This window comes from Octopus bimaculoides, chromosome 22 (assembly GCF_046866305.1).
Source record: "Octopus bimaculoides isolate indiv1 chromosome 22, ASM4686630v1, whole genome shotgun sequence".
Taxonomy (NCBI): domain Eukaryota; kingdom Metazoa; phylum Mollusca; class Cephalopoda; order Octopoda; family Octopodidae; genus Octopus; species Octopus bimaculoides.
This window is the reverse complement of record NC_142949.1, coordinates 39,572,277-39,590,331: the sequence shown is the minus strand read 5'-3', so window position 1 is coordinate 39,590,331 and position 18,055 is coordinate 39,572,277. Positions and strand designations below refer to the sequence as shown.

The window sequence follows — 18,055 nt, the reverse complement described above, 5'->3', positions numbered from 1 at the left end:
TATAAAACTGTTATGCAATTTCACATTCCCGATTGTCGGAGAGTATGTTTAGAATATAAACAAACTGTCCGACGAATGGGAACGTGAAACTTTGAGAAATACATTTTGTGATATTTTTGCGGCTTTATAATAAAAGCATAATCCTAATTTAAAAAGTGCAATCCAATATGGTTTCAGTTATTGAAATTTTCTGGACTGCAAATTCTCATATTTGGTTGTTATTCTGTTTATTTTAAATCATCATCATCAACATTTAACGTCTGTTTTCCATGCTGGCATGGGTTGGACAGCTTGACAGGAACTGGTAAGGCCAGGGGCCACAGGAGGTTCCCTAATCTGTTTTGGCTTGGTTTCTACAGCTGGATGCCCATCCTAAAGCCAACCACTTAACACGGGGTACTGGGTACTTTTTATGTGGCACCATCATCAGTGCTTTTTACGTGACACTTCTGCTGTGGGTGATGGGTCTTCTTGAGCTTCTGCTGTGGAGGACAGGTCTTTTATTAAAACTTTGTAAGTCCTGTAAATTTTATCAATGCTTCATATCTGTTCTTATAATTCTGTTTTTATTTTTCTCCCTCTTACAGATTTTTCAATCAAGAATGAAGTTGGTATATATCTACTATGTCTTTGTTGTCTTTTCTATAAGACAAGGCCAGTTATTAATTGGAGCCACAACACAAAACTGTCCAGCTATTTGCAAATGTACACAAAAACCAACAGTCGCTTGGTGCAGAGAAATACCAACCAATATGACGAATTTTACTTCAACACTCACAGAACTTCACCTGACCAATATTAACCTTGGCCCCACACTTTCCCAAAATTTTCCTCCAATGCCTAAGTTGGAATTACTAGATCTTTCCAAAAATGGTATCTACCTCTTAGGCAGTAAAATTTTACACCACCTTCCTAACTTGAAAACTTTGATCTTGAAAGAGAATATGGTATCCACATTGGCACCATCATTTTTTGAGCAGAATACAAAACTGGAATATCTTGATTTGAGCAAAAATAAATTTTCAGCACTACCAGACCATTGTATGAAATATCTGAGAAAACTGAAGGTTTTCAATATTAGTTACAATATACTGACAAGCCCTTCTCTTATGCTGGGATTTCAACAAACTAAAAATTTACAAGTCATTGATTATTCTCAAAACAAATTCCACTACTTTGCCCCTGACACTTTCCTTTTCTCTGACCAATGGAATAGAGGTATAGGGAGGCATATCAATCTATCATACTGTAACATCAAAAACATATATCCAAAAGTCTTTGAAAATTTTCCAGATCTAGTCTCCCTTTCTCTGTCTGGAAATCCATTAATTCTAAGGGAAAACTTAACATTGCTCTTGGCAAACATACAAAACAGCTCGTCACTTAAGAAACTGGATTTGTCTTTTCTAAATTACCCTACTATCACCTCTGCATTTGCCGACTTGCAACAGATCACCATCAAAGAACTTGATTTGTCAGGGAATAAAATAGATTCTATAGAAGCAATTTCTTTGCAGTATTTGTCAACACTGCACATTTTCAAAGTCAACAGAAACAAACTGAAAACTCTAAATGGATTGGTTAGACTTGGTAATTTACGCTACCTTGATATCTCTTATAACCAAATAAACAAACTGCACATAGATTATGTTAAAACTTTCTTCAAGATGGAACATTTCATTGGTCACCACAACAAGCTGCTTACAGTAAGCCGTGAGGAACTCTTAGAGTGGAAAGGTCTGCGTTACTTGGATATTAGCCACAATAAATTGGAAATGTTGAATCTGCCTATGGTGTCCAGCCTAGAAACTCTGTACGTTAGCCACAACAAACTGAGATCTCTGTTGTTCCCTGTCGGAACAATGGCACTGAAGACTATTGATGCCAGCAACAATAAACTAACATCAATGGTGCCATTTCAGTTCTCTGGAATGCAACATATACATTTGGTTAATTATAGTTGTAATGATATTACGATGATACATGAACAGACGTTTAAGGGATACACACCAAAGAAAATAGATTTATCAGGAAATAAAATAACAAAACTTGATCATTATGGTTGGGAATTTGCAACTGAAGTTTACTTAAGAAATAATCCTCTGAAAAAGATTAGCATCCAAGCATTCTACCACATGTTCAGTTTGGAAATCCTGGATTTAGGTCACAATAAAATCAAAGAAATTGTACCAGGTACCTTTAAGCATTTGAAAAATCTGACAACTCTCCTTCTCTCTGATAATGACTTTGGCTCAAATACAGATTTTGGAAGGGTCTTTAATCCTTTACTTCAGTTAAAACATTTGGACCTGTCAGCAAATGCCTTAACAGTATTGAATAATGCTAGTTTGAAAAAAAACCCAAATTTGAAAAGTATCTATTTGACATTTAATAACCTAACAAAAATCTCACCAGCGATGTTTTCAGCCATAGCAAAACTAGAACGAATAGATTTTTCATTGAACCCCTATGTGTGTGACTGTAGTCTTCTCCCACTCAGAGACTGGTTGCGCAAGACTTCGGCAGAACTTCACAATGTCCATGTTAAACGTGCTTATGCATGTAATAACCCACCTTCCAGAAAGGGAATCAACATATGGGATTTTGAAGTGGAAAATTTCGAATGCCACAAAAATTTGTTATATCTAATAATATTTGGATCGTTTACTATTTTTGTGGTGGTCAGCATAACTATTTTGGCGATAGCAAGGTACATCCATGAAAAATGTAAACAAAGAAGGATAGCCAAAAATTTCAAGATGCTAAATCGATATACAATAGACTGGGTTCAATCAAGGGATCAGATTAATCCCCTATTGACTGAAAACTTAAAGAAGAAATCACCTTCGGTTTGCAAAGAGGAACAACCAAAGCTAAAAGACAAGCTGCCACAAGAGAATCCCACAGAGGCTGAACAAGTCAAAAAAGAAAATGGCAAAGAGAATATTTATGTGAATTGTCAAGAATTACAGCAGATGAGACAAAATATGCAAAGTAAGATCAATCGACGAGCAATGACACCAGATCCATATTCTGGAACGAAATATAACTCGAATGTTCACAACCATCGACGTCACAGCTTTGCTGGAAATAATGGTGAAAACTATGAACGTTCATGGCAATATGGACGTAGAGCACATGGAATTCCAGATGACCGAAGCCTAACACAGTGGAGGAATCAAAACCAAAACAGGTCGTCAGCATCAATGTATCATATATATCCAGATTTTGGCTATAGTACTCTTCCTACCAGGTATCCTACTTATGTAGACTCTTGGCCAAACAGATACTCCAAAAAGATCAGTGACTCTGTTCTTGTACATAGACCTTATCAAGGTTACCAGTATCTTCAACAATATCCTTACTATTTGCCTCAGTATAACCGACATTTAGCCAGAAGCCACTTGAGACGTAATGTTCCAATGAGAAGAAGTGCAACAGCACAATGGTTGTAGATGAAGAATGAGAGCTCTGGGTTTTAATGCTAACCGTAATAAAAATTATAAAGAATTTAGTTCACCTTTTTCATACCAACCTGCCTCAAACTGCTTCTGGTTTTGTCAACGATAAATCAATATTTTAAAATTCATATTTCAATTAGAATTGATTGCCACGATTTTACTGAAGAATCTTAATGTCAAGTTATGTCCCAAACACTGGTTTAATATAGTGTAGTGAAACCTCTCTCTCGGGCATTCAATCACAAATGATAACGAAGCGGCTAACATCTAGCCTTCGGCTGCCTTGGACCCTTGTGTCCACCACCCTGATTGGTTCTCATTTGCGCTGCAATCATCACCAGTTCTGTTTCGTGCCAGGGTGCATACAGTCCAATCGTGGTCTTCTAATAAGGTCACGTGAGAGAGTTTTTTCTGCCTGTTTTCTGGAGTCCCCTGTTCGTCTATAAATAAGCTTGTTTGAACTCGCCAGTCGTCGTGATTTCAGTCCTCTCACAGCTCTGGTCGCTGACCACATACAGAACACAGCTCCAGCCAGTTTCCAGTGACGACGTCTTCACCACCAATGTACTATCTACCACAATGTCGTCGCCAGCAACACCACTACCAGAGTACAAACCACCATCAACAAATAAAGAAAATTGTCAATAACAACTCACTGCCAATGTTGTGTTTTCATTTCCCAAATCTTTCACTTTCCGAAGATCTTTGCTCGTCAAATATTTCTGAAACATTATAAAGGATACATAAATGTCTTTTACTCAGATTATGATAACAAATGCTTATTATTATTATCATTCAGTAATCTTATTTTTATCACGTGCTTTCACTACACTACCGAGCACAGCTCTGTGTGCCTTGGGTATGTGCTGTGGTTTGTTGTGATGCTCTTATTTTTACCCTGACTACTTCTGCTCATGATCAGAGATGCACATATCATCAGCCACCAAGGGACATGCTCAACTGGTTAAGGTCAAGCAACTGACAAGCAAATCTGTGGTATTGAACAGAATATTTGCTGTAGTCCCATCTTTTTATTTCAAGACAAAACAATGTACATGATAACACTTCCAGTCAGTTAAGATCAGAAGCCATGAGAGCCACTGCCTTACGTTTTGTGTATCTAACAGTTAGATATTAAATGGTTCAGATATTTCAGTTAGGGAACAATCAACAAAACAGAAGCATACATGATTATAAAAGAATTAAATAAATAAATATACTAACCGTTCCTTGCTTTAGGACAATTGTCTGGACAGAACCCGCTGGAGTTGATAAGACAGTGTTTAAAAAATCAATGCCACTGTCTTGTAGGATATGAGAAATATCATTCAGCTAGATGAATGAAAATTCAATTAGACAAAAATAAAAACATATAATTTGATAACAATATTTATTTTTTTACATACTAAAGTTTAATTTTGGCTAATTCTAAATTGTAAAATGTTAGGATCTGTTTGGGTTAAATCATAGTTTAAACACCAAAAATCAGTGAAAAGTAAAAAATTTTTTTCATTTTTGCATCTGGTTTACAAGATTCTTGATGTGGATTCATGTATTGAAACAAATTTTGTTGTGTGTAGGGAGAGTCATTATGCCAATATAATTAACACTCACACTCGTTCAATTCTACTCCAACAAATGAAACAATCAATTAGTTAAGTGGATGGATATTTAACTAATTGACTAATAATAAAGGAATGGAATTGAACCAGTGTGTGTGTTATCAATATTGGCACAATGACTCTCCCAAGACACACCAGAATGATAAATTTGTTATTTTTGATTTTCCTTATTTTTCACTGTTTTAATATCCTCTTTCCCATGCTTACATGCATCACGTAGAAAAATCTAAATCTATTGTATCAATCTTTTTTGCTGAACCGCTAAGTTATGGGAACATATACACGCCAACACCAGTTGTCAAATGGTGGTAGGGAACAACCACAGACACACAGACACGCATAGTAAAACGTTTCAACTTACTTCCATACCGAATCGAGTGTCAGGTTTGTCTGAACCAAAACATTTCAAGGCTTGGTGGTGGGGCATACGAGGAAAAGGTGTGCAGAGTTTATGTTGTTTGGAATCAGGCCAGGAAGCTGCCAACATATCTTCTGTGAGAGAAAGAATACCATCCATGTCGACAAAAGACATTTCTAAATCAACCTGTATTAAATAAGAAATTGGAAAAAATTAAATTAACAAAGTCACATTTTGTTTTTTTTTGTTTTTATTCAGACACTTTTGTTTCTCATTATTGATCTTTCTATTAATTTCAAGTTTTGGTACAAGACCAGCCATTTTGGGGGAGCGGGGTAAGTTACATTGACCCCAGTATTTGACTGTACTTATTTTATCAACCCCAAAAGGATGAAAGGCAAAGCTGACCTCAGTGGAATTTGAACTCAGAATGTCATGACAAACAAAATGCCACTAAGCATTTTGTCTGGCATGCTAACAATTCTGCCAGTTCACTGCCTTCCTAATAATAATGGTTTCAAGTTTTGGCACAGGGCCCGCCATTTCAGGGGCAGGAGGGGCATAGGGGTAAGTTGATTCCATCGACCCCCTCAACTGGTGCTCATTTTATTGATGCTGAATGGTTGAAAGACAGAGTCAACCTTGCCAGAATTTGAACTCAGAACATAAAGGCAGATGAAAGCATTTTTCCTGGAGTGCTAACAACCCTGCCAGCTCACCAACATAGTATCGATCTTCATACAGGGTCAGGTGGAATGGGGTGGGATGGGGTGAGGTCTGTTTTAGTGTTTATCCCACTTAGGGATAAACTTAACTTTATTATCCAAGTGGGGATCACCGAGACAAATCATCAAATATTGTGAGGCCTTGTGTGGTTTTATTTCTCTGACAATTTACCAAATCTACCTCTGCACAAAAAAAAAAAAAAAAAATCATCATCATCATCGTTTAACGTCCGCTTTCCATGCTAGCATGGGTTGGACGATTTGACTGAGGACTGGTGAAACCAGATGGCAACACCAGGCTCCAATCTAAATTTGGCAGAGTTTCTACAGCTGGATGCCCTTCCTAACGCCAACCACTCAGAGAGTGTAGTAGGTGCTTTTACGTGTCACCTGCACGAAGGCCAGTCAGGCGATACTGGCAACGGCCACGCTCGAAATGGTGTCTTTTATGTGCCACCCGCACAAGCCAGTCCAGGGGCACTGGCAACGATCTCGCTCGAAAATCCTACGAAGGCCAGTCAGGCGGTACTGGCAACGGCCACGCTCAAAATGGTGCATCTTATGTGCCACCCGCACAAGAGCCAGTCCAGGGGCACTGGCAACGATCTTACTTGGCTTGCCGGGTCTTCTCACGCACAGCACATTTCCAAAGGTCTCGGTCAGTAGTCATCGCCTCGGTGAGGCCCAATGTACGAAGGTCTTGCCTCACCACCTCAGCCCAGGTCTTCCTGGGCCTACCTCTTCCACGGGTTCCCTCAACTGTTAGGGTGTGGCACTTTTTCAGGCAGCTATCCTCGTCCATTCTCACCACATGTCCATACCAGCGCAATCGTCTCTCTTGCACACCACAACTGATGCTTCTAATGTTCAGCTTTTGTCTCAAGATACTTACACTCTGACGGGTATTCACATTGACATTACACATCCAACGGAGCATACTGGCTTCATTCCTTTGCGAGCTTACGTATGTCCTCAGCAGTTACAGCCCATGTTTCACTGCCATGTAGCATGGCTGTTCGTACACATGCGTCATACAGTCTGCCTTTTACTCTGAGTGAGAGTCCCTTTGTCGCCAGCAGGGGTAAGAGCTCTCTAAACTTTTCCCAGGCTATTCTTATTCTAGCAGCTACACTTTCAGTGCACCCACCCCCACTAATAACTTGGTCGCCCAGATAGCGGAAGCTATTGACTACCTCTAGTTTTTCACTCTGGAATGAGATAGAAGTTGTTTCCTGTTTGTTTACAGTTTTTATTGCACCTGAACATCTGCCACAAACAAAAACTAACTTCCTAGTTAACCTGCCTTAACTAGGGAGTTAGTTTTTGTTTGTGGCAGATAAAAAATAAAAACACAATGTAAAAGGTAGAAAATAGAAGATGAATGGTAAGGATTAAACTTACCTGAGTGAACTCTGGTTGACGATCTGGTTTAGCACCTTCATCTCTGAAACATTTTGCAATTTGAAAATACCTGTCAAGGCCACCAGCCATTAGCAACTGCTTGAACTGTTACAAAAACCAAAAAATGGAAGACTGAGTCAGCAGAGGTGGTTGTTGTGGTTCCCACCCTCTCCCCACCAAGGGTAGCTCTGGTTGAGCAGATAATCAACCTTCTCCACCTACACTTCCTTCTCTACCTTTACCCTCCTCTTCACCCTCTTCAAATGGGGGTAGAATAATTGAAATGGTAGAAGTGCCAGACTGGATGCCTAGCAACATTTAATTGGTCTTTTTGCATTTTGAATTCGTCTTTGCAAGATCCCTGTCTTGTACCAACGGGATTTTGGTGATGTGATTGAATATTTTTTGCATGACATTGAAATATAGGTGTGAAAGGCTGGATCTGGCCTTTTCAACATAAAACAGGTAAAATATTTGGGCCAGATATGGCTAGTTTAAATACTAAAGCGTTAAGGCTAAAACCCACTAATTCCCAGCTAATTAGCAATGCAATAACAAACGCATGTTTCACATTAAATAGTCAGACGATATCAATCTAATAACACTGAATTTTTATTGTTCTTTACTTTATTGTTTGTTAAGTATTTTGATTAAATTTCTTTAAATATTTCTTATTAAGTGATAATAACACAAAAGAACAAAGAAATTAAGCTTCTTAATTTTGTTTCAGAAATTTACATGATGGGGTCGATAAGTAATCAATGATTCCCTGAATAAATCAAAGACAGAAGAATTTTGCCAACCCTTGTTATAAACAAAGAGAATACTTTACCTGTTGTGGTGACTGTGGAAGACTGTAGAACTTCCCTGGGGTGTGGGTGGGAACAATGAATTCTTTGGCACCCTGAAACAGAAAATAATTCCATTAAAATTAACTTGATATCTATTTAATATTTATTTATTTATTATAGTATCATATTTAGTAGACAAGAGCATTTGTGGTCGGCTGTTTGGTTGGTCAGTCAGTTACGGTTTTTCAACAGGTTAATCACTGGTTCACTGCATTTCTGGTGACTATAACCTGATGTAGAACAAATATTTCAAGAGACTTCATTCATAAAACATCAGCAAAAGATATATGCACTCACACATACACATATATACCATGGTCTCTTAACTCTCTGATGAAGTTGTAGAGGTGCTATTGTGACAGTGTGTGTGTGTTGGGTACCTTATACTTGGCAGAGCCCATCCTACACGAGGTGAAACCACAAATGATTTCATCCAGAAGGTGAGAAAGAGAGAGAGTCTGGTTGCTTTTAAATAAAAGGTCCAGTGACCTCACTGAAGCTTTGTAGCTCACTATTTTGATTCCAGAACATATGTGAGATACGTGTATGTGAATATATGTAAAATGCTCTGGTTAGCATTGCTTTCTGAGGTTCTGCAAGAGATTATTAATTCAATGTTTCACTAGAACCACTTCCTTTGTGATTGCCTGACTTATTTCAAAACTTCTTTGTCTGTTTAGTGTCAGTAAAAGACTCTTTGTCTAGTATTGTTTGTCAACTTGTGGTTTTAACCCTCAGAATAAAGCAAAGCATTGTCTCATCAATGTCTTGTGATGAGCAACGACACAAGGCAAACACAACTTACCCCTGGTGTCCTTCGAAATAAAACTGGTGTCTCTACATCAACAAAATCTACAAAAGAAGGAAAAAAAAAACTAAAACAACATATATCATCATCATGTGTGTGTGTGTGTGTGTGCGTGTGTGTGTTTGTGTGCGTGTGTGTGTGTGTTTTAATACGATCACTAATTAATTTAATAACATTGACAATGACTTAGCAATGGAGTGTCGTTAATCACATCCTTGAGTCTTTAAAAAAGGTGACTGTTTAAAACTACACAGGATTATATAATATTAGAAGCACATTGCCTGGAAAAAAAAGACAGGATGGGCATGGTTGGAGTGCTTTGCTCAACCAGAGCCTATATGGAGTTAAGCAACAACAGCATTAACAAGTCAACAAGAAACCTTTATAAAAAATATAAGAGCTTACCGTGTTTATTGCAAAGAAATTCCCTAATTTTCATTGTCATTGCCGATCGCAGTCGGAGATTGTGTTGCATTCTTTGAGTCCGTAGGTCTATATACCTGTATTCCATACGAAGTGATTCTTTCACCTGATTTGAAAGAGGAGAGGGAGAAAGACTTAGAGAGACATACATTGAAAGGATGATAGGTGGATAGAGAGAGAGAGAGTGGGGGGAGGGATACAGATCATCACTTGGTTAGAAACAGGGTTTGGACCTTCTCCAAAATTCCTTTCAAATTTAAGATATTTGCAGATCATTGATGGTTTTTAGATAACCTGTCATGTGCCAGTATCTGAATTAGAAGAGGCATGTGACTAACCAGCTTTGACAAGTAGACATCATTGTTGTAGCAGGAAAAAAAAAAAAAAGACAGAGAAAGGGGGAAATAATATGTCTTTGAGCCAGAAATTGGCTCCTTTTAGAAATTGGCTAATCTGTCAGGTGGCTTTTTTTTTTGGCATGCAATGAACAGCAGCACCTTTACAGACGAATAAGACTTACATAATCCAAATCCATGCGGTAGGCTAGACTTTCCTTAAGACATCCAAAAGACAAGTGACGGATTAAGTCAACTAGCAAAAAAACAAACCTAATTTGGTTCAATGAGTTTCAGTGTAGTTTCCATGTGGCCCTAATTTAACTTTCGATGCTTGGGTAGAAGATATTTGCTCAAACCCAGAACTGTATGATCCAAAAACAAACATCTTAACCACAGAACCATGTCTGTGACCGTTGATGTTCGAACATAAAAATTGGAATCAGGGAAATTTGTCTAAAAATGGAGTTTATAAAAACTTAAAAATAGATAACCTCATGGAATTTCTTCATTTGGAATGGTAATTTAGTGCGACAAGAATTTAACACATGGAAATCAGAGAGCTTTACTTCAATACTTCCAGTCTGCATTTTCTGAAATAAAGAATTTGAAACAAAGTAAGAGAAACAAATAAATAACAGCAACAACAACAACAATATTAAATATAAAACAATTCTAATTTCAAAGACTAAAAATGTCAATTTTATGGTTGGTTTCTTTGTGTAAAAGATTGCCACTTGAATACAAGATAAATCAATGACATATTGGAATCTAAAGATATAAATGTTATATGCAGGATGCATTCAAAAAGTGTGCATGACTTTTGGCCCACTGTGTGTGTGTGTGTGTGTGTGTGTGCCTCGTTGTCTTTACATTGCATGTTAGATATAAGTGAATATCACAGCCATGCAACACATGTCATCCCTTTCAGTTGCTTCAGTCATTAGGCTGTGGCCATGCTGGGGTACCATCTTGAAGAACTTTTTGTCAAATGACTCAACCCCCAGCACTTTTTTTTTAAGCCTAGTACTTATTTTATCAATTCTCTTTTGCCAAACTGCAAAGTGACAGGGGCATAAGCACACCGACACTAATTGTCAAGCAATGGTGGGGAACAAACACATACACACACAAACACACATACACGACAGGCTTCTTTCAGTTTCCAGCTACCAAATCCACTCACAAGGCTTTTGTCAACCCAGGGCTATGTCAGAAGACATTTACAGCAGGGGACTGAACCTAGAACCATGTGCTTGGGAAGCAAGCTTCTTATCATCCAGCCATGCAAACATGTCAGGTTATGGAGAAATACTCTCTCAGCTGCAAACGAGTGGAGGGCTGGCAATAGGAAATGCTTTTGTCTGTAGATTGTTGAAGTAGAAAATTTGTCTCAACAAATTCCTTCAGACCCATGCAAGCATGGGAAAGAGGACATTATGATGATGATGAGAGTTCATTTGCCAATAAACCAAGTCTATTCAGAGATTGTCATTTATTGAAAAACAGAAAAATACAAAAACAAAACAGAACAAAACAATCAACTTACGTCGTTTTGTTGATCTTCTGGCCGTTTTATGACGGTGCCCTGCACTTGAATCACCGATTCCAAGGGTAAATTTGAGAGGAGAGGATGAAGTATGTCTTGCTAACAATGAAAAAAGAAACAAAGAATTCTAAAACTCCATTAAATTTGGAATAACAATAATTTTATTGAACTAATTTATTGCATCAGATTATTTAGTTCTCTGATGACAATGATGATGATGTTCTTTTTTAAATATCTCCCTATTTCTTTCTATTTACCTTTTCTGTTGGGATGAGAACTTGCGTTATTCCTTGCCAGTCACGTAGCAACAGGAACTGATCCAATCTTTTGTACTGGAGCCAACCACAGAGAACCACAACTTTGCCAACATCATCCAAGCTAAGTTCTCCACATGAATGACTGCGTGATCTGAGGTAACTGCTTACCATTCCTGTGAAACAAACAAATAATAAATGCATTTAAGAATTTTTTAAAAATCTTGTTGTTCCTTAACACCAAATTGGTCAACATTGAGCAGACATATAATTAAAGGCCTTCCAACCACGACCATCCTGTCTTTTGCTATGGCATAATTGCACTCTGGACTACGATATCCAATGAACTCTTTTCTTTTCTTTTACTTGTTTCAGTCAATAGACTGTGGCCATGCTGGGGCACCACTTTGAAGAATTCTTTGAGTTTTTTTAAGCCTGATACTTATTCTATTGGTTTCCTATGCTGAACTGCTAAGTTATGGAGATGTAAACACACCAAACCTGGTTGTCAGGCGGTGTGTGTGGAGAGGGAACAAACACAGACACACATAGATATACATACATACATATAAGATGTGCTTCTTTCAGTTTCCCTCTACCAAATCCACCTACAAGGCTTTGGTTGGCCTGAGACTATAATAGAAGACGCATGCCTAAAATTTCTTCCACCCGAATTGAGTTCTTCAATCATTTATTCCATGTTTTTTATTAATTTTCTATTAATTGTGCTATTTCTATCCAGCAACTTTGACATATTTATTATTGATCAAATAAATATTTTTTTTAAATATAAATTTATGAATAGGAATTTTATGAAATATCGTTATGCAACAATTTATTAATCGCTTTTTATATGAAGTGTAAATGTTGTAGATTCAATGGTTTTGAACAGAAAATAAATCATTATTGTCTGAAAATTCCTCACTTCACTGAACAGGAAATAGTAGACAAAATACAGTTTTTAGCCTCATGACAAAAACACTTTAAAACAAAGACCCAAGAAGAAAGAAAATTCTTTCAAACAGAAACACAAACCAGGTTTACTTTAAGATACATTTCTATAACAATATGCATATCTGTATATAATAATAGCTGCATGAATGTCGATTCATTTCTCTGGTCATGCTTTACATTGTATAGAGAGGTGGGGAGTGAAAGAGAGATACAGAGAGAGAGAGTCAATGTATGAGGTGAGGGATGAGTGAACAGGCAAGATTTTGTGTAAATGACAGAAATTATGGGGAATTTGGTTTTATTTTAAGAGTAAGATAATAAATAGTTTTCTTTTAGAAATTAGAATTCATTTCATTGTTTTGTATATAAACACCAAGAAATGTGATGGAAGTTGAATTATAATTATTGTAAGCCATATTTCTTGATATTACCTTTGGTGACTAAACTATACTTTAAAAATAACCTTTCACATGATACATAACACTCTAGTTTTGTAATCGATTAAGTAAATGTGACATGTTATAATAGAGTTATGTAACAGAACAAAATAAAAACACACACATAAACACACAAATACCAGCACAAAATGTCAAGTAAGAAATTAACCTTTTCATTTCATGATCATATACACCTGACTGAGGTCCTGATAAAGTGTCTTTTACACCTCGTCCATTATCTGTACTTAATTTAGGATAATTTACCCTTGTTCCGCAATCCCTCATCTACAGATTTGCTCATTAGATCATCCAAAATCATTATTTATCATTAAAAGCATAAAGATTGAGATTTCTTTTCCACAATATGTTGAAAGGAAAATTCTGACATTCACACTTTTCACAACACCATTAGCAGCAGCAGCATAGGGGAAGGCATCTAAATCAGGTTAGCAGACTCCAGACACTGTTCATTGGAACAACGCCATAACTGTTTGGTGTTTGACAAAAATCAATAACTAATCCTTTGCACTGTTGCAATAAATCGAATTTGATTGTTTAGCTTTGCATGAAAAGAGTTATGTATGAAAAGGTGATTGAAGATGGAAATTAATAAGTAATTAGCAAAATATGTATCAACAGGATCAGAAGAAAGTATCAATCTGTGATCATAGGTATATATCAACAGGAATGGTAGGCATCAATAGAAGATCAGAGGTATGACAGGCAGAGATGTGTATTAATGTGATCAGAGTTATATATCAATAATTAATCAGAGGTAAATATTAATGTTATCAGAGGTATGATAATATTAATATTTGACCAGAACCAGGTATGGATGGCACTCCATCAGTTATGACGACGAGCATTCCAGTTGATCCGATCAATGGATCAATCTGTTCATGAAATTAACGTGCAAGTGACTGAGTACTCCACAGACACGCATACTCTTAATGTAGTTCTCAGTGAACTGAAGCAGTGTGAAATAAAGGATCTTGCTCAAGGTACTGCTGGGAATAGAACTGCATGAGTTCTTGTGGTTGTGACCCCAAACCCTCTCAACACTAAGCCAGCCACGTCCAACAGAGCCGAGCATTGGTACGTGGTCAGAAGATGTCTCAACAGAGTAAGTTATCGATGAGTAATCAATATCTGATCATCAGAGGTATATATCAATAGATGGTCGGTTGCAGGTAGAGAAGATGATCAGAAGTATACATATCGACATATGATCACAAGTGTATATCAACAGGTGATCAGTGGTATATGTCATGTAATGAGAGGCAGTGAGGACAGGATTGGGAGCGATAAGCATAAACTTAATGCATGAAAAGAAGAAATGTGAGGAAGAGGAGATGTAGTTTGGTTTAGTGTGGTAAGGTGTTACCCTTTCTTTGTTTCAGTCATTAGACTGTGGCCATGCTGGAGCACTGCCTTGAATCAATCCCAGTCCTTATTTTTTAAGTCATTACAGTTTCGGGCAGTTACATTTGAGACTGTTCGATCTGGTTGCCTCCATATATATAAAATAACACTATGAACAACCAACATCGGGAAAGACAAGGTGGTTATGGTAGCAACAGAACTCTATAAAATGTACACAATGATCAGAACATTACAACCATTGTGTGAATAACATTATTACATACACACATACAATTATTTACACACATGTAGTCATATAAACACATCCATACACACACACGTGCTCTGTGTGTGTGTGTGTACAAAAAGAGAATTATGTCAAGGTTTATTTTTTTATAATTCAGTCATCCAAATATGTTCTCACACACACACAAGCAGATATGCATTCATACACACACACACACACACATGTGAATACTTGCACATAAGCACACACACATAAACAAACACATAGCATGTAACCTATTAATAGCAAAAGAGAAATGTTTTGAATTCCACAGGATTTTTTTGTTTTTCCATTCCAATAGAAACATCTGTGGCAGTTATTTCAAATAATATAATTCACAAACCGATGAATACCCCCAATAATTGGGGGTAATTTTTGTAGTAGAGAAAAAATACAAAAATATTTTAGCTCACATTTCTTTATTTGTGCAAATAAAAACTAAAACATTAAAGAACAATCCACATATTTTTCATCTTATTCCCCACCATTTCATTCAGAAAGCAGAATATAGAGCAAGCATCATCATTTAGCGTCTGTTTTCCATGCTGGCATGGGTTGGACGCCACACCAAGTGAAATTGAAATCGAACCAAATTCGACGACTCCCATGCCAACCTCTCCTTCGTTGGACACTAAACTCAGCTTGCGAAGACTTGTTGGGGCAAGTGAAATCGAAATTGTAATTGAACCAAATTCGATGACTGGCACCCGTGCCAGTGGAGTGTTAACAGCACCGTCCGGGTGTGATCATTGTCAGAGCAGCTGTCTGGCTTCCGTGCCGGTGGCACGTAAATAGCACCATTTGAGCGTGATCGTTACCAGCATCGCCTTACTGGCACTTGAAAAAAAAATATAAGAATTGGATGAGATATGATGGCTTGGCCATCTCTCCCCAGTTCTTATATTAATCATTAAATCCAGAAATACAACAACACGAGGGATAACGGTAACAACAGAACATAGTTTATTCTAGGTTGGTGTAGAGCCGTTTCATTCCTGGGTGAACAGGCATGCTGCTGGGATACCAAAGAAGCTTCGACCACATGTCGGGGTCGAGTTGTGTGAATACGTGTTGTCACCACCGCTGCTAGAGCGAAAAGAGATCGGACGCTATAGCTTTCTCTCCACCTGTTGCATTGCGCATGCGTGCTCGGGTACTTCCGCTGACGGCAAGTCCCTTGCACATGCGCAATGGCACTTCCCAAGATGGCGGCCAATGGCGGCCACACGCGCCACTACAAAAACATTCAAGCGAGGTCATTGCCACAGTTCATACAATGGCCAAGAATGAATCAAGTATACAATAATCAGCTGTCACATGTTGACACCATTTATGGATGTCTTCCTCGGTTTAGGGGAAAAGTTACTTGATTCAGAATGTTTCTGTTAATTGAGCAGTCAAGAACAGATTCCAGAACTTCTGGGAACACCACTTGACAAATATACCGATGCCCTATCCAAGTGAAATTTGTCTCTAAACAGCGAAGTACTTCGAAGTACGATCGTTGAGTTTAATGGCACTTTTAAGTTGTTTTCAAATTTTCTATTTCTCGGCTAGTTTCAAAAAACCAAAAAACCGCACTATTTTTTTAATGCATTAAAGCATAATTATTCTATACCGCCTCTTAGAAAAGTTGTATACTTGAGGGGTAAGCTTCACCAAAAGTCTACCAATGGACGTTCTCTTTGTTTTACGAATGATACAAAAAAGGTCTCTACCCAACGTGCACAAACTCTTCTTCTACTATATCTGCAGTGTCTCAACTTCCAGACACTAAACTAAATACTTTTGTTCCATTACTCCATAACTACCTTCCTTTCTAACTCCTCATACCTGGCCCCCATAACAGCTAGAGAGGTGACAAACACTGCTTTTTAAAGACAGACGAAAAAGAAAGGCTTTTTTTAAAAAAATTTTTCATGACGTATGTTATTCCAAACAGCTAGAAAGGTGATAAGCACTGTCACTCATTATCACTCTTTTAATATATTTTTAATAACCTAAGCGGATCCACAACAGCTGGGGAGACAATGAGCATTGAATAGTGTGATAAAATTAAAAAAGTTTTAATGGGAGAAGAGCAGACTTCTGACGTTTCATTCAGAGAATTTCCTTGAGGAAAGCATAAGTACGTTGAGAAGCAGGGACTAAAGTTGATGCACCTGGTTAAATAGTTGTGCAAAACATTAACCTTGCTGCGAAGCAGGTGCTAAGAGTGGTTTCCCCTTAATCGTATCTCCAAAATCCCCAACGACAGAAAACTTCGTGCAACGATTTTAAAGCATTGACATAATATGTGTGTGTGTGTGGAATATGTTAATATTTACAACAGAGCAACCATAATGACTTACAATGTGGCAAATTTCTAAACTAAAGAAGTTTATAGAAACATTTGTTGAAGCGATGTACTAATTTCTCTTTAAAACATTAATAATAACAATTAAAAATGAGATCACAATTCAAAAGTTAATATTTTCACGAAATAAATTAACTTTCATAATAGCATTAACCGAAATAAAATATACTTCACAAACGAACTTAAATTAATTAACCTTGTACTTTTTGTATTTAACATTCGCCGGTTAAAATGACTTTCTCATTTGCTTTTTACAGAAATAATTTCGTTTAAAGATTCCCAACAGAAGATGATAAATTAATCTCATTACTCACGGAGCATAGGTCTTCGGATGATGTTTAATCCATTCTTAAAATCGAATAAATTTAATTTTTTCATATTTTGAATTAGCGAGCTTTTCACATGTCCCGCCATGGTGTCTGCAATACTTCTTTTTATATTACAAAATTAGAAATAAAACATTATAAGACTAAGTAAAATTAATTTTTTTTCACACTGATAACAACTCTGTATTAACATTAATAATCAAGGAAAAAAGTAATAATCGATTGTTTATGTTATATAATTAATTCCAGATATAATGTCATCGGCATAATTATTCATGTTAAGAAGTATGTTAATATGAAGTTTCGATTCGGCAAGATTAATTTAAGCTTCTTTATGCAACCTGAAATCGTATTTGCATGACAGAAAAAGCTGCCAAGTCTTGGTTGGCGACAGAACGAATGAAGTTTCGTTTCATCAAGAATTTTTTCGGTAACCTGATGACAAATTCATAATAAACAGCTTGATAAAAAGAAGCTGGTTGGCGATGGAACAGATAAAGTTTCGTTTCGGCAACATTAATTTCAGGATTGTTTTAATGCAACCTGA

General features: G+C 37.1%; 2 protein-coding genes across 4 annotated transcripts in view; one reads left to right on the top strand and one right to left on the bottom strand.

The window, feature by feature from the left end:
* LOC128250509 (podocan-like) overlaps positions 1–4,117 on the top strand; it is a 5,954-nt gene extending 1,837 nt beyond the window's left edge. Inside the window, exon 2 of the mRNA XM_052975657.2 lies at positions 588–4,117. Coding sequence (XP_052831617.1) covers positions 603–3,455 — 2,853 coding nt within the window. The 5' untranslated portion in view covers positions 588–602 and the 3' untranslated portion in view covers positions 3,456–4,117. The remainder of the gene's footprint in view (positions 1–587) is intronic.
* LOC106878711 (aspartate--tRNA ligase, mitochondrial) overlaps positions 1–18,052 on the bottom strand; it is a 26,408-nt gene extending 8,356 nt beyond the window's left edge. Inside the window, exons 1-11 of one of the 3 annotated variants that reach the window (XM_014928003.3) lie at positions 17,497–18,052; positions 11,791–11,963; positions 11,534–11,632; positions 10,479–10,577; positions 9,632–9,755; positions 9,224–9,270; positions 8,400–8,471; positions 7,568–7,672; positions 5,445–5,627; positions 4,686–4,793; positions 4,118–4,183 (exon numbers count right to left, since the gene is read on the bottom strand). In XM_014928003.3, the coding sequence (XP_014783489.1) occupies positions 4,118–4,183; positions 4,686–4,793; positions 5,445–5,627; positions 7,568–7,672; positions 8,400–8,471; positions 9,224–9,270; positions 9,632–9,755; positions 10,479–10,577; positions 11,534–11,632; positions 11,791–11,963; positions 17,497–17,596 (1,176 nt within the window). In that variant the 5' untranslated portion in view covers positions 17,597–18,052. Of the gene's footprint in view, positions 1–4,117; positions 4,184–4,685; positions 4,794–5,444; positions 5,628–7,567; positions 7,673–8,399; positions 8,472–9,223; positions 9,271–9,631; positions 9,756–10,478; positions 10,578–11,533; positions 11,633–11,790; positions 11,964–12,822; positions 12,941–13,347; positions 14,771–17,496 lie in introns of those variants that run through there. The other 2 variants (XM_014928004.3, XM_089339661.1) reach the window with 2 other exon arrangements.
* Between the last annotated feature and the right edge of the window lie 3 nt (positions 18,053–18,055).